The sequence below is a fragment of the Erpetoichthys calabaricus genome, chromosome 9 (assembly GCF_900747795.2).
Source record: "Erpetoichthys calabaricus chromosome 9, fErpCal1.3, whole genome shotgun sequence".
In the NCBI taxonomy this organism is placed as follows: Eukaryota; Metazoa; Chordata; class Cladistia; order Polypteriformes; family Polypteridae; genus Erpetoichthys; species Erpetoichthys calabaricus.
Window position 1 is genome coordinate 40124798 of NC_041402.2, and position 23996 is coordinate 40148793.

The 23996-nt window shown below is 37.2% G+C and overlaps 1 protein-coding gene across 1 annotated transcript in view; it reads right to left on the reverse strand.

Annotated features, from left to right (window-relative positions):
• Positions 1–18481, reverse strand: part of hsd11b2 (hydroxysteroid (11-beta) dehydrogenase 2) — a 133302-nt gene extending 114821 nt beyond the window's left edge. Inside the window, exon 1 of the mRNA XM_028809343.2 lies at positions 18142–18481. Within this exon, the coding sequence (XP_028665176.1) occupies positions 18142–18409 (268 nt within the window). The 5' untranslated portion in view covers positions 18410–18481. The remainder of the gene's footprint in view (positions 1–18141) is intronic.
• Positions 18482–23996: the final 5515 nt, after the last annotated feature.

A 23996-nucleotide genomic window follows, 5' to 3' on the forward strand; every position in this document is an offset into this window, starting at 1 on the left:
AATAGGATTGAAAACAAATCAACACCCACCCCTAAGAAAGAGAGCATGGGCAGCAGAATAAAACTTAAACCTAGTAAAATTAAGTAAATAGATAAATTAATACATGAATATAGATAAATGGAGAAGAAAAAGAAAATGGGGAGAGAATCTGCTTCCTCAATGCTTTAAAAGCTTATTCTAGAATGTTATTGATTAGATCCTGCCAGGTTTTGAAAAATTTCTGCACAGATCCTCTAAGTGAGAATTTTAGTTTTTCCAATTTCAAATAATATATAACATCAGTTACCCACTGACTTAAAAGGGGAGAGTTAGGATTCTTCCAGTTTAGCAAAATAAGTCTGCGTGCCAATAGTGTAGTAAAGGCGATCACAGTTTGTTTGACCATCTCCACTTTAAGCCTATCTGGGAGTATACCAAACACAGCTGCTAATGGGTTAGGAGGGATTGTAACACCAAGGCTGTCTGAAAGGCATTTAAAAATTTTGGTCCAGAATGATGTCAATTTGGTGCAGGCCCAAAACATGTGAGCCAGTGAGGCTGGAACTTGATTGCAGCGTTCGCAGATTGGATCTTGCCCTGGAAACATTTTGGACAATTTTAAACAGTCAGATGTGCTCGATATATAATTTTGAGTTGAATAATTGTATGCTTTGCGCATATGGAGCTGGAGTGAATTATCTGCATTGCTACCTTCCACTCTTTTTCTGAGATGTTGAGTAAGAGATACTTTTCCCACTGTCCTCATGGATCTTTGAAAGGGAGGGACTGTAAAATGGTTTTATATATTGCAGAGATGCTGCCTAAGTCCTTGAAACTGATCAATATTTTTTCCAGCATAGAGGGAGGAGGTAGGAGGAAAATTGGGAAGGTTCTGTTTAACAAAGTTTCTAATTTGAAGATAGTAAAAGAAATGTGTTGTTGGAAAGTTAAATTTAGAATGTAATCATTCATAGGATGCAAAAACATTGTCTATGTATAGATCTCTAAGTGATTTAATCCCAAATGTTTTTCAGACATTAAAAACTGCATATGTTTACAAGGGTTGAAAAAAGTGGTTCTCTTGCAGAGGTGCCACCCATAAAAGATTCTCAATCTTAAAATGCTTCTTACATTGGTTCCATATTCTGAGTGAGTGAAGCACAATTGGGTTGCTAGTATATTGGCGATAACTTGCATTTATTGGGGCGCAAAGCAAGGAATATAAAGAAGTACTACAGGATTTTCTTTCTATTGCAGACCAAGCCTGTATATGTTCATCTATTTGTGTCCATGTTTTTATAGTTTGTATGTTTGCTGCCCAGTTGTAAAATTGAAAGTTAGGTAGAGCCATGCCACCTTCTACCTTTGGCCTTTGTAGGGTCGCTCTTTGGATACGTGGATGTTTTAAATTCCAAATAAATGTGGTTATGGTTGAATCTAATTTCTTAAAAAAATGATTTATTGATGTATATTGGGATGTTTTAAAATAAAAAAGAAGCTTGGGGAGGATATTCATCTTAATAATGTTAATTCTTCCAGCTAAAGTGAGGTGGAGGATTGACCATCTATGCAAGTCTTACTTAATTTTTTCCATACAGACAGCGAAATTTTGTTGATAAAGAGCTTTATGTTTATTTGTGATGTTTACCCCTTCAGGATTGGTATACAGTAGTTTGATCCATGCACAAATGTTTGGGCCAAACCCAAATTTCTCCAATATAGTGAAAAGTAGTTCCATTCAATCATATCAAATGCTTTTTCTGCATTAAAGGATAATAAAATCTCTGGGATGTTTGACTTTGCGGGTGAATATATTACATTAAACATGCGTTGAAGATTGGATGCTAAGTGTCGGCCTTTAATAAATCCAGTTTGATCTTGTGATATTACTGAAGGCAGTACTGTCTCCATCCTTCTAGCTAGGACTTTGGAGAGTATCTTAACATCATTATTCAGAAGTGAAATTGGTCTGTATGATGCACATTGTAATACGTCCTTATTTTGTTTAGGTAAAATGGTGATTGATGCTTGGCGAAAAGTTTGAGATAGAATTTTATTGTCTCTAGCTTCTGTGAATGTTGCTAATAGGAGGGGAGATAGCTGAGTGGAGAACTTCTTATAAAATTCGGCAGTGTAGCCATCAGGGCCTGCTACTTTCCCACTCTGAAGTGACTTTATAGCATCTAATAATTCTGATAGTGTCAGCGGTTTATCCAATTCCTCGCACTAAGAGTATCTATTTGTGGTATCTCTAATGCATCCAGAAATGCATTAGATTGTGTCTTGTCTTCTTTAAACTCAGTAGAAGATAAGGATTTAATTTATAGTAGTCTCTAAATGTGTGCATTATATTTTTATGGTCAATGATTTTGTCTCAGTTTGTGTTGGTGATTGCTGGGATTGCATTGCAAACTTCTTGCTTGTGGATGTGTTGAGCTAAAAGCTTATTAGCTTTCTCTCCATGTTCAGGGTTTCCCAGAGTATTCCTGCAGAGACCTCTGGGGATGTATTTGTCTCTAGAAAAAAACTGATTTGTTTTGATATAAATTCAGTAAAGTTCTTGTCTGCTAATAAAAGTGGGTTAAGACGCCATCTGCGAGATGAGTATGTGGGGCATAATGATTTTATCTCCAAAATCAGAGGGGCATGGTCAGAAATAACAATAGCGTCGTACTTGCAGGATTTAATCATAGGCAAGAAATGGTTATCTACAAAGGAAATAATCAATTCTTGAGTAGCAATGATGCACTGGTGAGTAGAACGAATATGTTCTTGAGTTTGGGTTTAGAAATCTCCAGGGGTCTGATAAGTTGTGGTCAGTTACAAACTGTGTAATTGTCTTTGCAGTGTTAGATGTCATCGCCCCTGTGACAGGAGACCTATCTAGGTCTGGATTTAAAACACAATTAAAATCCCCAGCCATTATAATTTTATGAGTGTTCACATTGGGAATGGATGCAAATACGTTTTGGATGAATTCCTTATCATCCACATTGGGTGCATAAAAAGGTGTAGTTTTTACAAGCACTAAAAGCCACTAGGTAGATCTGAGAACCTCTGCCAGAACTTTAAACTCCAGAGGAACAGTTGTTTAATCTTATTATTCTGTGTCAGGCTACAGTTAAAACATTTTCATAAGCAGTGACAGTAACATGCAGTATATTATGAAAGAAAATTCTGAAATTCCTCCTTTATTCAATTGCCAGTAATCAGAGTTTTATGCTTATTGATTTTAAGTGGTATTTATATTAGATTTTCTTTGGTATTTTTTTTCTCATAAACATAACTAATACCAGTGTGTTTGATATGTGCTAAAATTACTTTTTAATAATTGTAAAGGTAGGCAAGAGTTAACTTTTTTTGTTTCTTTTTTTTATTTGGTGCTTATGTTATACCTAAACAAATATTTTCCCCTCACTTAAGTAATTTAACTGTTTAATGTCTGTTTGTGAAAAGAGATACAAAACAAGTGTGAATTATATTGTTACAGCATTATTTCATACACTTGGGCTTATTTAAAAAACTTAAATTTACACTACATATATTTTAAAAAAGGGATCCACAAACACACTATTTTTCCACTCTTAAGTGGAATAGTTAAATGTTAAACATTTCAAATGTCTGCAAAATGCTTCAATATTATATAACATGATTGCAGCCAGTGGAAAATTAAAATTATATCAGGAGCAGAGGTTGTACAGTAAGAACCTCCAATCAGTGGGAATGACGGTACCAAATTAAATACTGTGATAGCCATTCATATTAAGTTAATGTTAAAATAATGCATTTGTTTGGCTTGTCAATGAATACCGTACATAAATAGATAAATAAGCTTCTACCATATAAGTTTAACATGTATGGAACATCTATCCAAATAAGTAATAACAAAATACATTTGGATTGTTTGTTTGCAAATTGCATTGGCATACTGTTTTCTAAAGTATATCATAGCATAATGTTGCCCAATAGTCACATAGTAATACAGTAACTTAAAGAAACATAACAAAGCTATAGATGCCTGACACCTCATGGATAAGAATTTGTGTGTGTGTGTGTTTTTAATGGATTTTTCCTTTCATTGTTTTTTACTTTCAATTTCAATAAAAAGTTTAAAATAAATATACTTAGACTGTGACATTTCTTGTGTTACACTTCATACTCATACTTGAATACTATCTCCGTATTTGTAAAATTCTTAGAAACCCTGAAGACATACAGGTACAAACACGAATTTCATTATTTAGTTTTTCCTGGACAGCAACAGGAATATTACACAACATCTAACACCTCTAGCCACTCCCAAGAGAAAAGCTGAACAACAATGTCACTCAATACAAGTATTTCATCAGTAAAAAGTAAGATGCATTTTACTCACCTGCCTTTAAATTGATTACAAACTTTATGATTTTATTTCATGGCTCTTGAAGTCACACCTTTTAATGGTCCCAATTTGAAAATGGCAAAGGTTTTAAAAGCATTAAGAAAATGCCGCCTTGACTGTGATGCTTCATGTCCTTATCTACAGGCATCTCCTTCATGGTCAGGCATCATGCAGACCCAGTATTCAGGGAAGTAATAAAGTAGCCTCTACACTGCAGTAAAGCAGAAACATGACTGTACTGTGCCAAAAAAAAAAAATCTTTCTTTTGTGGTTGGGAAAAGCCTCTGTGGTAACTAGCCTGCACAGCACAAAGTTGCTAGTTCAGTTCTCTTCTCTAATTGATTTAATTAATTACTATTGCTATCAATACAGCATGCATACTACATTTGATGTGGTGATGCAGTCGTTCCTCACACCTTTTAGCATAAACATTTTTAAGGATTATGTGTCTATTTCTTCTGCAGTTTTCTTCTAAAATCTCAGATTAAAATATGTAAAATTCTACAGATCCGAACTGTTGTTCTTCATACATCTGAACTCACACCTCAAGATAGTATAGCAAGCCTCCCACTGCTGTAACAACAGGACTGCCCACCATATAAATAAACCTTCATCCCCAAAAGAATTTCACTTATTCTGATCTCCTAAACAACACAGGTTAAGAGGTTTAAAATGTGCATTGTTCAGTTTGCATATTCAATTAACAGTACATGGATCAAATCATTAAACTTAAACAATTTCTGAGAGATCAAATATTACAAGACATAGGCTGCATTTAATCTTTATGTAACTCATGCGACATCTAACTCTAAGCATAATGCAGCAGTTTTTGTGATAACAGCAAAAGACTGCACTATTGTATAAAACTGCTGTAGAAGACAAAGTAAGATTATAACTAAATATTTAAACCAAATTTTCTCTTCTTTAAGTGCATTCACAGTTTCCATATTTAAACGGAACATTATCAAAAATAATTAACAGTAGGGGCCAGCTATTCAAATAATCCAAAGCTAAGAAACTTCAGTCTATCCAAAAATAATAAAATGCAAAACAAAAATAATGTTTAATATAAAGTCTAGCATAATAATCACTTCTGTCAATATAATGAACAGTAAAACAGGCTGTGTTGTTATGTATACTTAAGGGGACACAGTTTACTGCTGCTGAAACAAGGAGGATCCGTCTTATTGCCTAGTCACTGAAGAAATAACATGTTCAATAACCAATGGCAAAGTATTTTTGAAATGAAATATCTTTATATATAATACGCTATCGTGGTGGTTCGTTTGTCTGTCCAGGATTTTAAATCACCTGTAGCTCGCAAACCGTTTGACCTATTGACCTGAAATTTGGTACACATATACTACGTGACGTCTAATATCCACTTTCAGGGTAATGATTGACCTCCAAGGTTATTCCTATTTTATTATAGAATCAACTCTCGGCAGCGGCCAGCAGGGCAGCTGTGTGGCACATGCATACAGGCGCCGTTCTCATCCGTACCACCTTCACCGTCACTTCCCCTAAATCTTCATATTTTATATCAGTTTTGAGGCAGATTGAAGACGTAAGTGGCAGCTTAAGTGAAAAATTAAAGAAAATGTACTAAGTAATTGCAACACAAACACTGACTTAATCAGTGAACGATTAAGCGAATGCTTAACGCGAAAAGATGCCGACGAAAGAAGAGAAGAAGTGGGCTGCTAGGGTGGACAAAAGAAGAGCTGCTCAGGAAGCAGAAAACGGATCAACCTCTGACCAAATGAATGCTAAACATATAGAGAAAGAGTATGAAAACTATCAATGCTCAGGTGAAGTGTATTCACTGCACGTTATCATGTAGTGCGCCATTACTAGTAATAAGATAATTCCCAGATACTGTTGAAATGAGGAAAATAAAGACCAGTGATAATATCTTTTTAATAATAAGTGTTGTAGGTTGAGAATCATGAAAGGGAGGGGAATCCTCAATTGGTCTCAGCATTAATTTCTATCAAAGTCTTGTTAGAGCTGCTGTTAGGGATGCCTATATTGCTTTTTTTTTGCTCCCATTCCATTTCTCTTTTTGGTGTTTTCATATGGCACTTGAAGTCACAGAAGTTTGAATAAAGTTACATTTCCTGGCATAATGACAGGATTTTAGAGTGGATGTTCCATTACCAATGACGGACCTATCTTCTCATATTTTGCCTGACTCTTTGACATTTGCCTTGGTCCATTGTGAATTGTTAAGATGCCCAGAGAGAGACTGATTACCAACTGGCTAAGGGCAGACAGAATCTGTATGGGCAAGAATTTTGTTTTTATCATTTCCATTTCCAGATAGTCCATTAATTATTCATATAGGCCTAATTTATTTAAAAAGTAATACAAATTCATTTGTACAGTATATTTCTAAGTGTTGTATTTTAATTTTGTGTTCATCATGCATTTTGCTGTTAGGTTGTGGCTATGCATTTCATTTTTAACTTAAGCTGTGCCCAGATTAGTGTTCTAACAAGGTGGAAAAGCACTTTTGACATGACTTAGTGATACCTCAAATAACAACCTACTACAGCACAGGTGACAAACTCATTTAAGGCCATACCACATTATGTAAAATTTCCAGCCGTTTTCAGGAGTTTTCTTCAGGAAATGTGCAGTGTAGCTGAAAGAGAGCAGTAGCAAGCAACTGAATTACTCAACAGGTTTAATTAAAAGAAAGAATGGTCTACTTAAGATATTGGTTGGAGTAAAAATGGTGGCCTTCCGGCAACTGACTTTGACAAACCTATATAAAACTGGTCATCTTTTGGCTCATTTAGTATTTCTTTGTTTGCCTCCTGGTTAAGGAAAAAACATGAAGGGTTATTAATTTTAAAAAGCAAGTCAATTAAAATTAAACAAAATAATCTGATTAAGTTATAGGCAGGAATTGGCTACGCATTAAGAAAGTGGCTGGAATGAAATAATGCAGCCACTGTAGCCCTCAAAGACTGAGTTTGACTCTTCTATTCAACAGTATGTGGGCAGCTATGCTGAACTGTGTGTCACTGACATTGAATAAGCTGGAGACATTTCCAAACTGTTAACTGTGGCACCTTTACATTCTCCTCTCATTCAGAGCATTCACATTAACGGAGGTGGTCATCATTACTCTTCAATTCCACCCGGGGGAGTAAACATTAACATTATACAAAGTTACTGTCTGTTATACCTGCATTTTTATCACTCTTTAATTTAATATTGTTTTTTTATCAGTATGCTGCTGCTGGAGTATGTGAATTTCCCAGTGGGGATTAATAAAGTAGCTATCTATCTATCTATTAGCAAGAGATTAAATCTGATCCTTTTGAGGACTTAAAAATAGATATGTAGATGAAAAAAAGGTTGCTGTATATGGCTTCAACACTGGATCAACCATTTAAATTATTATTTCTGATAGAATAAAGGCACTTCACCTTTGAGGAAAGAACTTGTGTGCTGTGCCAAATGTTCAACAAATGCCAATGTTAAGTAAAATGTAAGTGTTAATAGTAACATATTGTGATAGATGGCCAGGAACCCTGCCCCGTCGGGACACCTGGAGGAAGGAAGGACCGGGAGAGTGGCACTATTCTTCTCTGGGTGCCTGGATGGTCCTTGAACCCTGGAGGACAGCGCTTCCGGTACACCAGGAAGTGCTGACGGACCAGGGATGGTGTACGCCTGGAGTGCTTCCAGGTGCAAGTGCAGCACTTCCGCCACACTGGGTAGTGCTACCGGAAGGTCGTCATTGTACATTTGGAGCACATACAGGGCAAGAGAAAAGGGGCCGCCTCACTCCAATCGGGGAGCCGGAGTCAGGTGGAAGAGGATGGAGCTTGTGAGAGAAGAGTGGAGATGGCCAAAAGGAGCAAGGACTGAGCAACCACTGTAAATATTGTACATAGTGTGAATAAAACATATGTGTGTTTTGGACATCTGGAGTCGTGTCTGTCTGTGGCCGGGCTATCTTTTACAATATACGCACACTTAATGTTTCACTGTACAATAAAAAATATAGTCTGCACTACTGCACGACTAGTAATATTCAGTCGACTGTTATTATTTTCATTATGTCTTTTTAAAACTGGCCTAATATATTTCTCTAATTTACTCATTATTGAAATTAATAATACAAATACTGAATTTTCAAATGAGCTTCCAACTAGACATTCAGTCAGGACTGCTCTTTTGAGGGCTGCTCCAGTTAATGCCCACTTCTTAATATTAGAAGAGGCATTTACCATTCCAAGGAGAACTGTAACTTTTAAATGCTTAATTATTTTATGAATGTGTGTATAATGCTCCTTCCCTTTCTTGAGCTTTCCTTCAGTTTTACTAAATAGCTGCAATAAAATGCTGTTGTGAATCTGCTTGCCACTGGCTTGCACTTGGTCACATTTGCATATCCTTTTTACCTTGACAAATCCTCTCCTGTTGCAGGTACAGTTTCTGCAAAACATCAGGCACCTCTGACCAATTTACATATTTTGTTGACATTCAAAGTAAAAATAGTAAATGCATCTTTTACAGGAAACAAACTAAAACAAGAGCATTTCATTAAACCCTTAGGATTTATCTGATGAACTGGAAAAATGTAGTATGATTGTGGAGGTGCAAAGTTCGCTGTTGTTTAGGACAAAATGACATTTGGGTGGTGATGCAGTGCAGGAATGTTCTAGATAGAAAACAGAGCATCACTTCACCGGAATTGAAAAAGCTAGTGGTTATATTTAACAAGAATACATTAGATTTATCTGGACTCAAATCTGCACAAAGTATTGGAACAAGACTTCTTGGCTGGTGGTACATTTTTGCCTATTGTAGTATACCTTACCTGGTGACAAGTTAGGTCACATGGTCGAGAAGTTGGCTGGATTAACCCACAACAGTTAAATAATTTTTGAGGCTGCCTTGGCAATGCCTAATTGATATCCTTCTTTGGGCAGAGTTCAATTCTTCAAATATACTGGGTAAGGGTGGGGACTTGGATTCTGAATCGACCATTTTTTTAAGAGCTGTTCAGTTTAGAGTTCTGCAAAATGTTATGGGCAAAAGACAACTGGTTCTTAAAATGGCAGCAGCCATAGAAAGTTTGCCATCTCAGTAAGAGGACCTAGATGGTAGCTGGTGCAACTTTGGTAAAACTGATTTGTGAAACTTAGAAGAAGTTTGGTGAGGACATGAAAAATGATTTGGGAGAAAAAGTCAAGAAAGACCAGAGGTTTAACAGGGGTTGTAGATGTACCAAGTAGACTGTTCAGTACTTGGAATTATTATATTACTCAATGGCCACTTTATTAGGCACTGCTTGTTAATACAAATATCTAATCAGTAAATCCATCCATCCATCCATTTTCCAACCCGCCGAATCCAAACAGGGTCACGGGGGTCTGCTGGAGCCAATCCCAGCCAACACAGGGCACAAGGCAGGGAACCAATCCCGGGCAGGGTGCCAACCCACCGCAGGACACACACAAACACACCCACACACCAAGCACACACTAGGGCCAATTTAGAATCGCCAATCCACCTAACCTGCATGTCTTTGGACTGTGGGAGGAAACCGGAGCGCCCGGAGGAAACCACGCAGACACGGGGAGAACATGCAAACTCCACGCAGGGAGGACCCGGGAATCGAACCCAGGTCCCCAGGTCTCCCAACTGCGAGGCAGCAGCGCTACCCACTGTGCCACCGTGCCGCCCAATTAGTAAATCAGCAACTCAATTCATATCGGCATATAGGAAATGTCAAGATGATCTGCTGAAGTTTAAACTGAGCATCAGAATTGGGAAGAAAGGTGGTTTAAGTGACTTTGAACGTGGCCTGGTTGTTTGTGCCAGACTGCCTGGTATGAGTATTTCAGAAACTGCTGATCTGCTGGGATTTTCCTGCAAAACCATCTCTAGAGTTTACAGAAAATGGTCAGAAAAAAGGGAAAATATCCAGTGAGAGACAGTGAAAACTCCTGGCTGATGCCAGAGGTCAGAGGAGAATGGACAGAATTTTTCGAGCTGATAGAAGGCAACAGTAACTCAAATTAACCACTCGTTACAAACGAGGTATGCAGAAGAGCATCTCAGACCTTGAACAGCTGGGCTACAGCAGCAGGAGACCACACTGGGTGCCACTCCTGTCAGTTAAGAGAAGGCAACAGAGGCTACAATTCACATGGACTCACCAAATTTGGACAACAGAAGATTGGAAAAATGTTGCCTGGTCTGATGAGTTCCAATTTCTACTGTGACATTTGGATGGTAGAATCAGAATTTTGCATCAACAATATGAAAGTATATCAACAGTTCAGGCTGGTATAATGGTGTGGGGGATATTTTACTGGCACAGTTTGGGCCCTTTATTACCAGGGGAGCATCATTTAAATGCCACAGCCTACCTCAGCATTGTTACTGACCACGTCCATCCCTTTATGACCGCAGTGTTCCCGTCTTGTGATGGCTACTTCCAGCCAGGATAACTCGCCATGACACAAAGCTCAGATCATCTCAAAGTGGTTTCTTGAACATTGCAATGAGTTCACTATACTCAAATGGCTTCCACAGTCTCCAGATCTCAATCCAACAGAACACCTTTAGGATGTGATGGAATGGGAGATTTGCATCATGGATGTGCAGCCAACAAATCTGCAGCCACTACATGATGCTACCATGTCAATATGGACCAAAATCACAGAGGAATGTTTCCAGAACCTTGTTGAATTTATACCATGAAGAATTACAGCAGTTCTGAAGGCAAAAGGATATCCAACCCAGTACTTGCAAGATGTACCTAATAAAGTAGCTGGTGAGTGTAAGTATTTTTTGTGTGTGCTGAGAACATTACATACGTGTTCTCTGTTGCTTAAAATTATCATCTAATTATAAATGCCAAACATGCTATAGATTATATAGATATGCATCACAATACTAATTGTCTAATCATAGTCTAATCATAAGACATCCATTCTGAAAATGTACTGTTAATGTTATCTTAACTGTGTTTTTAGTTGTACAATGAATGTTTACAGTGCATCAGTTGGAGTAAATTTGGACTGGGATCTTAGAAATAATTCCATGTGGGTGTCGCTTTTTCAGACACAGATTTTTCTGCTATGTATAACCAAGATTTTAGTGAGGTGTCCCAAGATGTGTATTCTTGTTATGAGAATTGTGTCTGGCCCTACAGTTTAATCACTCATTGTTCTTGGTCTTTCACTATTGCTACCATTCTAGATATATGAGACTTTCTCAGACTTGCTTAGTTTATCCTCTGTTTTGGTGATCCTCCTCAGGCAATTTCACTATTTCATGTTTTTCTAAGCCTTGAACTCATCTCACTCCCAGAGTCTCAGCATATCTCATTTTCCTCACCTGTTGTTTTCTGGAACATTTTCTAAAACTTCTTTCACAGCAGTCATACACCAGCTTCTGCTCACAGTAGCCCATTCAGTGATACCAGCTATCCGATGAATTAAGCCTATGTGAACAAAGCCAAGTCAAGTATCCGGGAAACATGACCTGGTAATTTGCAAAGATTTGCCAGGTCTGTGTATGAAAAAAGCCAGAAAACAGTTATGTTAAATATGTATAAAATATCATGATGGTCACACTGATATTCATGCAAGTGAACTGATTATAAGAAACATAGACAATGACAAATTAAAGATTGTAGCTGGCTCAGTTATTTCTTGGACAGTTAAATGATTACTAAGTTGACCTATTTGAAAAGTATCTGCAAAACTGTATGTAGTATGAAATGCTGAAACTACTCTTCATCCAAGCCAGATAAGAAAAATGTTATAAGATATAATGAGATGATTACATCTTGCCTGAAGAAGGGGCCTGAGTTGCCTGGAAAGGTTGCATACTGTAATCTTTTCAGTTGGCCAATAAAAGGTGTTATTTTGCTTGACTTCTCACTTGATCCATGCTGCTAAATATAACTTTTTCACTTTCCTTTTCATTCTTGTTTTTTACATCTTCAGTGGACTTTTTGCTACAAGTACTTGATGCAAATCATAGACAGAATTTCGAAATTAAAGTTAATGCAAAATATATGTTTTTTGAAAAACAACAATATGTTTTCTTTGACACCTAATAACTTTGCAAAATGTGCCATTTCTTGCACATTTGAACATAAATAACCCATCATAGATGACTCAAGGTGCATTTTGACTTTTCATAAGGAAAAGAGTAATTTCACACATCTTTGACGCCATAATACAGTGGCCAGTAATTCAGTATGAACTTTCAGCTGTGAAGCACAGTGTCATCATTATCATGTACAACACACTATATTCTTAAGGTGAAGGGAATGCTGAAAATAACTCATTCATATGGCTTAGCATAATGGCATTTACTTGTATCTGATTTTACTTATCAAAACATGATTCTACTCTCTCTTAAATAAGTAACATATGAAGAACAACAGAAGTGTATATGAGTTAAGATATAGAACTTTTTCTGTCAGCTTGTTTTAGATAGTAAGGGGTTCTAAAGCTTTTTAGGTATGGATATCTTTATCTGTTTTATGCATGGTATACATAAGTAATCCATAAAATATGCTGATGTTGTGTTTATATATAATTGGAGTGCTTAGAGTTTTACAACAACATTCTGGATTTCGTAATAGTGTGGATTCTTTTTAGCAAAACATAAGATAGTGTTCTTGTAATAAGCCCTTTTCACACTAATGTGTTTTTAATTCTGAGAGGCTTAGTCAAGGGCTGAACACTCTTCCTGTTATTTAAAACAATAGCAGCATCACAAAAGTTTCTGTAGTGTTCCTCTTATGATTACATAGGGTCTCAATGCTGCCTTAATAATGATACTGAACTAAGACTTTTTAGCTGAAACAACTTTTGTGTCAGGAATTAGCTTTTGAAGAGGCGAATGTCTATATTTCATTAACCAAAATTGTGTAGCGCTGCAGCAGTACAGTGTTTGTCAACACAAAGTGTCAATGGACTCTCCCTTTTTACATTGCTCTTTGGGGTAGCTCACTCTCCTTAAAAGGACTGATCACTGTTGCCTCACTAGATAGAATTTATTTATGACTTTGGCTGCTTGCCATTTTTACAGGCTCTCCTGTAACTGGCTCTGAAGCTGCTTATATGCTGGTGACTCATCCCCTGTCCGATGAAACTTGTCAGTGCCAATACAATGGCGTAAAATTTTCACTTCACAAGTTGACAGTTAAAGCAATTTTTTTTAATTAGTAATCTGAAGCGTATGTAGCTTCTAATTCTTCCTCACTGATCTGTTGCATCTAGCTCTCATGAAACTTTTGCTACTGACTATATTTGACACTGAATTACATATACAACAAATATGAAAAAGCTTTAGAAACAATGTGAAAATAAATGGTTGCTAGAATATCATTCAGATAAAATAGGGTCAAATTATAATATGACATATAATGTACCTCCTTTATTCAATATCCCAACATATTGATATCAGTTGAAAAAGAGTGAGCTAATATTAAATGTGAAAAACTAGTTAGCTGAAACTGTTAGCATACTGGCATAAGACAGTTACCAAATTTATCTTGGTAATTATGAAGGAATACTCCCCAAAATATAAATAGCCTTTGTCGTGTTTTGATGCTTTTGTTGCTACTTCTTTTAGTTACATACTGTACCTCCCTTTTTGTAAGTATGCATTATTTTCTTTTTGTATACTATTTATTCATTATTATTCTTATTTAATTATAATTTATTTTTCTTTGTACATAACTGCTTCTTTGACATCTCGTAAAGCACCTAGAGATACATCTTTTGTATGAAAATGTGCTATAGAAATGTTGTTTTTACATCATGAAAATTGCTTTTTGGAAGTAGTTTAAAAGTAGAGAGGTGGAATAAACACAATCTGTTGCTGGCTAACAGGAATTAGTATTAATATTCAATATGTTAGTTCTGAATTGTATGAAAAGGAACATTTAAAATGGTGTGCAAGGAGGTTAGATGTTAACCTGTCATCAGCAAGGTGTTTTCTGTTGGGAGCATACTGAGAGAATGATTCAAACTTCTTCATTCAAATTGGTATCAAAGTTAGTTAATCCTGGGAAGGATACAAGTGTGATAAAGAGATGTTAAAAATAAATGGTGGTAGGCTTAGTCAGAAAAAACAAGGATTGACGGACAATGCTTTGGTACTTGGTGTCACAAATTAATTGAACCTATTACTTGTTTGTGCACTATGTTTTTTCACAACATGAGTAAGACGGAGGTACTATTACTTCATGACATGAATCAAATACACATGCGTTCTTGTACAAACTTTCATTAGTGTTCCTGCTCTGTCTATACCAGATCTTGCATGCAAACAAAAAACATGTATTGACACATTTATTGTGGAGCATGACTTATCATTCACAATAACTCAGCCCCTCACTGACTTGTGTCTCATCTCATCCTGTCTTCCCATCTGCTTTCCCTGACGAGGGTCATGGTGGCAGTAGGCCAAGCAGGTCAGCCCAGACTTCCATTGCTACAGATTCCAGCTCTTCTTGGGTAATTCACAGGTGGTCCCAAGCCAGCCAAGATATATAATCACTTTAGCATGTCCTGGGTCTCCCACATGGTCTCCACCCAGTGGTACATGCCTGGAGCAGCTCTTGGGGGATCCACCGGTGCATTCTTTCGACATGCACAAACTACCTCAACTGATTCTTCTTGATCCAGAGGAGCAGCAACTCTACACTGAGGCACTCCCGAATCACCAAGTTTCTCAGTCCAGCCACCCTGCGAAGAAACCTCCTTTCTGCCACTTGTACTCACTGTCTCATTCTTTCAGTCATTTTCTACGGCTCCTAACCATAAGTGAGGACAGGAATGTAGATCAGATGGTAAACCAAGAGTTTTGTTTTTGAACTCAGCTCTCACTTCACCATCATAGACCTGTACAGCACCCACAAAACAGATGCCAATACTCCAATGTGTTTATCAACCTCACATTACCTTTTCCTGTCACTCGTGAACAAGATCTCAAGATACTTGAACTCCTCCACTAAGGGCAGTAGTTCACCCCTCACCTAGAGAGAGCAATCCAAGATAAAACCATGACCTTAGACTTGGAGGTGTTGATCTTCATAACAGGTGCTTCAGTGGAAAGTGAACTAATCTGTCTTAGCACCAAGTTTTCAGACACAGCTCTCACTGTATTCATATTGGGAATGAATAGCACAAAAGAGCAGCCCTGTTAGCCAATATTCCTGCAGTACCTCTCACAACATATCCTGAGGAACAAGGTCATATGCTTTTTCCAAATCTACAAAATACATGTGGACTGGGTTATGCCCTTCAGGAATTGTGCCAGGGAAAAGAACTGGTCTACTATTCTATGGCCAGGATGGAATCCACATTGTTCCTCCTGTATCTTTGACTCAAACATCATACAGATTCTTCCCTCCAGCCCCCTTACATATGCCTTACCTGGGAGGCTGAGGAGTGTGATTCCTATGTAGTGGGAACACACATATAATCTAAAAACAACTGAGAAATAACATACTGCATACTTCACTTGTTTAAGCATTTAAATATTAATTTATTTTGAAGTTACTTTCATTATTAAATTTGGTTATCCTCCACTGTCAGCAACCTGTGTTGAAATTCTCTTCTTCATTTTTGTTGAAGTTCTGTCATTTTTTATTTTCAGAGTTGTGAAGAATACAGGAACAACTTTAAATTTATTTAAAATGAAAATGTTGCAGCTTTTATTTTAATGTCAGCTATAACACAAAATATTTATTTGTCATAGTAAAAATAAGCACCTGAAATATGCTAATTGGATGGGGTTTTTTTTTCATATGTGCTCAGCACTTCAAATTGTTGTTTACATTATTTATATAATAAATACAGTTTTGGACAAATTAATTTTCATGTTATATATTGTTATTCTAGGTTCTATAATAAACCCAACCCAAAGTTTCAGGCTGAGAGGCTTTTTTTTTGTTTTACCCCCTGTATCTGAGAAAAAGAATAATGTACTGCACTTTTTTTTTAACTTTTGTACTTTTTTATGTTTCAGGTTAAAGTAAAATGTAATTACATCAATCATTTAGTATTCCAATGACTACTTGTGCACTATCAAAGTAATAACGTCTCATAAAAAGATTAAACTATATTATGTCTGTTGCTTATAAGGACAAATAATGTTTGCCTCCACAGTTTCAAACTGACAAATTGAGAGGAAGCTGTTACGTATAAAATGCATTTCCATAAAACATATTAATGTTTGTTTTAAATTGATATGAGTTTATTAAACAGGTTACCATTCAATAGACTACTCAGACAATAAACATCACACTGCTATTTGATGTATTTGAGAATGGTACAAAAAAAAGTAAATCTTTTCTGCATTAGAAATTCTCCTGACCGGCTGCCATAAAAAGAAACATTAACTTTACCAGGCTGTATGGTAAGCATTGTCTGTTCCAACACAACAAAAACAAACACCCTCATAATCCCCAATAAATAAATGCACAAACATAATATGCTAAATTTTTTATGAAATTTTAATGAGCTTACATGATCATTATTTTCTAGTGATATATACAAGACTAAATAGATCATCTTGGTTCAATCAACATATTTCAGAGAGGGAATGCCACCAGGGAAACATTTAGAAACCTTTATATGCCTAAGGGTCAACTATCCTCTGCCTGAGACAAAATACAAGGTCATGCTTTTCAAGGACATATTTCAGAAAATCACTTGGAACCTGAAGAGGGATAATCACACTCAGGGCGGTTATTAAAGACAAGGAAATACCACATTCTTCCAGCCACACCCACAAACCCATAAAAACTTAATCAGCTACCATGAACTTCCATTTAAATGTGAACCTCTAATGTACCTGAGACACAGCTTAACGCATTCCAGTCACAGGGCAGTAAAAGATGTCACCAAAATATACCTATAAAGACCAAAGCCTTCCTTAGCATTCTTTTCAAAGTAACTATGTATCCATCATGTTGACTGAATAGAAATGTTTGCTTGCTGTAATAGGTTCGAGTTATTATACTTAAGCTGTTATTCTCTTTACACCTGCATAAAATAAACTTTAAAAGTGTTTTACATTCATGCAAATTATATCAATATTATTTATGTTATTTAAGTTAAGTTTTAAGATCTTTTCTTAAGTCTTCTCAGTCATGGGGCTGAGTGTGGGGACTTGGGGTCAGTCACCTGTGGGTACAGTCTCAGTGGTCATAAAAAGTGAACCGAACTTGAGTTACAACACATGTTCACCCGTGTTCATACAGATGTTAAGTGAAGTAGGCATTCAAGAGTTTGATGGCACTTGTGAAATGTGACACATTATAAATGCAGAAGTAAATTAGTAACCACGTAAAACCACAACAGCAATGCAGTGATTGTAAATCACTGTAAATCTTTCACCATTTACACCGTGACTAGCATGAATCTCTTTCGTTTTGCATCTGATTGAATTAAATTAAAGTGTATTTACCAGGTTGCTAGCTCACGTACGCAGTAGTGAGATCAACATGTAAATGACTGAATCCACGCAAAGGTGAATGTGTGGGCGAATGTACATCGAGGACGTTCACTCTTTATTCACGGCGCACGAGAAAGAATGTTTGAAGTTGAACTTGGGCATAGCTTTGCAAGTATGCATCAATAATCAATATGCTGGTGATAATGACTGCACATGCATAAGTAAATGTGAATGCGCTCGATAGAGGCACACACTTGAAGACACACAATACGGGCGACTCGGTGCTTTTTGGAGCTACTCTCCAGTCTGTCAGTTCTTACCTGTAATGAAAACCGCTTTTCCTTCACTAGGGAGAAGTTTGTCTTGTGAACCCGTCCTAATCACGAACCAGAAGACAGCGCCGAAGATCGCGACTCCAACAGGCGTAGGTAGCCAGAAGGAACACAGGCGCTCCAGCAAAACGAGCAGCAGTACCAAGAACGCCAATGAAGTAGACCATGCCCGCTGCCGCATTAGTGACCCTCCTGTAATGAGTAACCCCATAGTCAGGTAGATCCAAATGGGAGAATTAAAAGCTTGTGAGTCCATTGCCTCCTGCAGTTATTCGCTCTCTGCCTTAGCCTGCCAGACCGATGCCACGCGCCGCTGTCAGTTGTCTCGTGCGCGCTGTTTATATATTAGGCGAAGGGGCGGGGCTAAGGAGCGCCGTCTCCTGCTGCACTTTAAAAACTGGAGTTTCATGCACTACGTACAGTTAAAGAGAGCAGAAGTGGGCTTAATGAATTGATTGGAACAAGTGCGATAATCAAGCTTGCAGCCCCCTTTTTGTGTCTGGCACGAATTATTCCACAACGAGCCCCATCTGGCTCCTGTACCTGGCAGAATGTGAAGCGGCTGGTCTCTGAATGCTTAGAATCACTCTGTCATGAGCTAACGGTTAAGATGTGTTTTCTTTGCTCATCCACAATCGGATTTCTACTCCCGTTAAAAAGAGTTGGTGTAACGTGGATAGCAGAATTTACTTCATTCTCTACATCCATCCATTTTCTAAACTCTCAAATAATAGAATTGGTAACTTGTGAAGAGCGATTTTGTAAGTATCTATCTATCTATCTATCTATCTATCTATCTATCTATCTATCTATCTAACCTATTTTGAATCTTTCATATCTACAGAATATATCTTAAATTATATCTTATGCATACAGTTTTGGGAGTTATGCGGAATATAGATGATGATGTCTTCATGACATTGTAATACTGGTGTCAGTCTACAGCACAGTTTGTGAATTCATTATCATTATTAATTTTTGTTCATTTACCCAATGTGATTTATACTATTAGCATACATCGCAGTTGTTTATATTCTTTTTTTTTCTTATTGAATGAAGGACCATAGAGAGGCACAGAATAGAATTGTGCCATGGGTGGGGCTTTAGTTCATTACGTGGCACACTTACTCGTACCAATGCTAATTCAGAGTCACAAATCAACCTAATCACACATCTTATTATTCAGGAACACATTTAGAGTAAAGTGAAAAAAGCCTTTATAGATCAGAAAGATGGGGCTAACTCCACTACATTACACTTCCACAGTAATGGAACCTCTGACACCTTAGAATAACACCAAGAAAACAAAATTTTAAAATTGTATAATCAAATTAAGCATAGAGGGAGTGAAAAACAAGAAGGAATACAAAAGTGCATAGTAAATAGAAAAACAAGGACATGTGGTGTTTATCTTAAATCTTCCATTCTCTGTCTCTCAATCTCTCCCTCTCAGCCCTTATCTTTTTCTCCAGTCAGGTAAGCCTTTTCCACAATTCTCACAGAGACTTTTGAGGTCAGGGACAACTATTCATTTACTATACAGATACCAGTAAAGAACGCCCTATAAATTTTCCCATTTGTAATGTGCCCCTGAGTTTTCAGTTGCTGTTATAAGGCTTGTCTCTCATACAACATCTCAGTTGCCCAATCTCTAAAAGTAGCAAGTGCATCTACTATGACTCCTAAATCCTTCTCATAAGGTGAAATTTTGATTTTCAGATTTCCATTGTGTACTCAAACTTCATTTTTTCCATTCTACATGCAATACCTTATATTTACTTACAATAGATTTCATCTGCCACAAATCTGCCCAAGCCTGTATGCTGTGACTGTCCAAGTCCCTCTGTAATGATTCAATGGATTCCAGATTATCTGCCAATCCAACTAGCTTGGTATTATTTGCAAACTTAACCAGCTTGTTACATATATTACTATCCAAATCATTTATATATATTAAAAATAGCAGCTGCCCTAGCACTGACCGCTAAGCGACATGACTCTCAACATCAAGCAATTCTGATAGGGTTCCTTGAACCATAACCCTCTGCTTCCTGTGTCTGGGGCAGTTTTGCACCCTTTTACAAACAACACCCTGAATTCCCACTTCTTTTTGTTTGATACCCAGCCTCTCATGTAGCACCTTATCAAATGCTTTCTGAAAGTCAAGATGAATAATATATGCTTCACTTTGATCATATCCTTTTTTGCTTTCTCATAGAATTCCAGCATGTTGGTAAAGCATGACTTCCCTCTTCTGACTTCCCCATGCTGGCTGTTCCATAAAACTCCTGTTCTTGCCATGTGTTGCTCAATCTTATCCTTAATAATTCCTTCCATTATTCCAGTTACTATTCAGGTAGTTAAAGCCCCCATGACTATACTATCCCCCTGTAAACTTGCCTTTTTATATTACCAAAAATGTTTGCATTGCAAAGTCTGTTTTGGGTGGTCTATAACTCCTAAAATAAGGCCACTTTCCCATATGCTTTTCAGATGAAGCTACATGTCCTCACTAAGGTGAGGCTTATCTCTCTTTCTAGGAACAGTTTTTGAGGTGGCCCATTAGGGCTCATCATGCCTGTCTACCACCTCAGAATCTTCAGGGACACCGTCTACTTTCTCAAGGACCTGCACACGGTTTGACACTTCCAATTCTGGGGTTTATTCCCCGGGACAGTGTGCACCCTTCATCTTGCTCCTTGTGACCGTGACCCACCTATTTCTTTCTGTCTGGTCTGAAATCTACTCCCATACCAACTTATGGGTGCACATTATCTCTCTAAAGGACAACTGTACCAGGTCCACCAATTCTCCACTACATCACAGGCTAGCCAACTCCTCCTTCAGTTCAGCGACCCTGAGCTCAAAGTGATGGATCAGCTGGCATCTCCAGCAGGTGTAGCTCAGATAATAGACCGGCTCCTCCAAAACATTCTCTAGAAAGTCCAACATCCAACAGGACTTGCATTGCACTAACCTCAATATTAAAATTTGAGTTAGGATTACTAAAACTGCCTTCATTTTTTTATTTTATTAAAATTAAATGATTTACTTAAATGGTAAAGCTAAAAAAAATTAAGCTAAAGAAATTAGATTAAAGAACTATTACAGTTACTTTAGACCTTCTGGCCCCTTAAGCACCTGTAATATTCTCCCTCTCAACAGCCTACTGTTTCTTCTTTCTATGAGTTTAACTTTATTGTACTTTTCTCTGTCTCTTCTCCTAACTTTGAACTCCTCTTATTCCTTACTTAAAAGCTCTCCACTGGCAATGTTTGTGCTCTCTTGCTCTCTTAACTGCTCTACTTTCTTGACACTAAAAACTGTTCAATCTAGAAAAACTCACTTACTGCTCCTACAACCATTTGTTCCTGATCAGCGATTTATTACTAGCCACCTGCCTATGTACCTCTGAGCCCTTCTCTTTACTGCTTTGAAGTCAGCCGCTGCCTTGTTACTTACTTACAGAGATGCCCATATCAGGTGCTGCTGCTTATTGCCCTGCCACACCAATGCTAGGTTGAATACAAATAACAAGTACAAGTAACAAGTAAGCACGTGGAAAAAAGCAACAACCATTCTAAAGGGGAAAAAAAAAACTTTAAAAATTCCCACACGGCTCCTTAGTGGCAACCACAACACAAAGTTTTTATTAGCAAAATGTATTTTTTAATTAATACACCCCAGAACACAAAACTATCAGCTACTTCTCCTTTGTTGCAAAGATGACATCGGCACATCAGTACGTCTCAGTCTCCAATCAGTGGGTTGTATAAGTGTTGTCCACTGGAACAAATGTTCTTACTTCATAACCTCTCCCAGCATCCCAACCAAAGATTCCTTCACCTATGTCTCTTATTGAAATTTTGAATGTTTGAATCCTGGTCAGTTTTGTTTCCTGAAACATAAAACAAAATACATGACAATTTCTCTTCCGTGTGTGAAAAGGATCAGGGTAGGGTGGATCTACTATGAAACTAATGAAGTCTATCCTTCAGGTCCCCAAATGTTGGAGAGTGCCACAGAAGAGTCCAGCCCACATTACCTAAAAAGATAGGGTGTCTGCTGTATAAGAATTTTTTTTTTGTTTTAAATAATAATAATAATAATAATAATATGGTGTAATTTAGTATAAAATAATAGTTAAAATAAAAATGAAAAGGGTGGCACGGTGGCGCAGTGGTAGCGCTGCTGCCTCGCAGTTAGGAGACCTGAGTTCGCTTCCCGGGTCCTCCCTGCGTGGAGTTTGCATGTTCTCCCCGTGTCTGCGTGGGTTTCCTCCGGGCGCTCCGGTTTCCTTCCACAGTCCAAAGACATGCAGGTTAGGTGGACTGGCGATTCTAAATTGTCCCTAGTGTGGGTGTGTTTGTGTGTGTCCTGCGGTGGGTTGGCACCCTGCCCAGGATTGGTTCCTGCCTTGTGCCCTGTGTTGGCTGGGATTGGCTCCAGCAGACCCCCGTGACCCTGTGTTCGGATTCAGCGGGTTGGAAACTGGATGGATGGATAAAAATGAAAAGGTTATTAAAGTATCATGTAGGCTAACCGTAAATTGAAAAATGTTCAAGTTAAGGTTGTTTCATTCTAAATATATTTAATATAAATATATATAATTTAAAACACTATTAACATTTATTACAGAAATTCACATTTTTATTACAATTATTTATCTTACACTAGCCATGATCAAGAAAATGAAAGCATATTTCTTTGTTTGTAATTACTCTAGTACAGCAATTTTAATCAAAATCTGAGATGTAGTGGTTAATTTTTAAAAAAAATTTTGATGATCTGTTATGGAACAACCCCATTGAATAAGATAACAGTGGTTACCTAGACATTGTTGCTGCTTGCAAAGGGTCCCTAATAACAGTTCAAGCTTCAGGGCCCCAGAAATGTGCATCCACCTCTGGTTGCTGAAATAAAAATGGGAAAACTTGTTTTTATAACCAAATTGGACCGATTGTAAGTCCAATCAAACAGTATTTATTTGGAGTATTTTAGAAATGAGCTAATGCCTTTCTTACAGAAAAAAAAATAAAACAGCAGTCAAAAGCTAAGGTCTTTAACAGAAGTTTTGTTTAGAAATGTTACTAAAACCAAAATGCTTACTAAAAATATTTTGTCAAAATCAAACAACATCTGTAAACTAAAACATCTTCTAAATAGTTTTTTTTTCTTGACAATAGTCATTTGCAATCCTTCCCTATGATTTCTCGACATTTATACAGAAATGTTTGTAGCATTGTGGCCAAGTTTACATGCTGTGTATTAGGCCTATTATCCATGATACACGCTAACGAATAAATAAAAAAAAAAAAATTAAATGAACCAAAAATGCTGAACTGATACTCTGTGTGTTGCTGCTGGAAGGTGCAAATATGAACAAAGTAAAGAAATATGGACAACAGAACATTTTTTTAAGCTGCCATCATTTAAGCCTCATGTAGTAAAATGTTAGGTAGCGATATAAAACATAAGAGCTGGTAGCATACCTATGTATAAAATGTAATAAGCAACTCTTTAAATACAAAGAGTAATGCCAAAGTAGTCCAAAGTTATCAGAATAGAATTTAACACATAAGATGTGCATGATTATAGATAGACTTCCAAGTAATTGTGGATAAGATAAAACAAATACTGCTGCCTCTATTGTAGTTGATGAACAACAGATTAAGTGACCTGATCTTATTTCATATTCTGTAGCACGACATGCCAGTTGAGTGGTGCAGGCAAGAGCCAGCAGTTGTCGAATAAAATAGGGGGCCAAAATCAACTCAAATTCTCTTTTTCACCCCTTTTCTGTTAGTGCACAAATGAAATACAAGTCACCTTAATATTTGTTT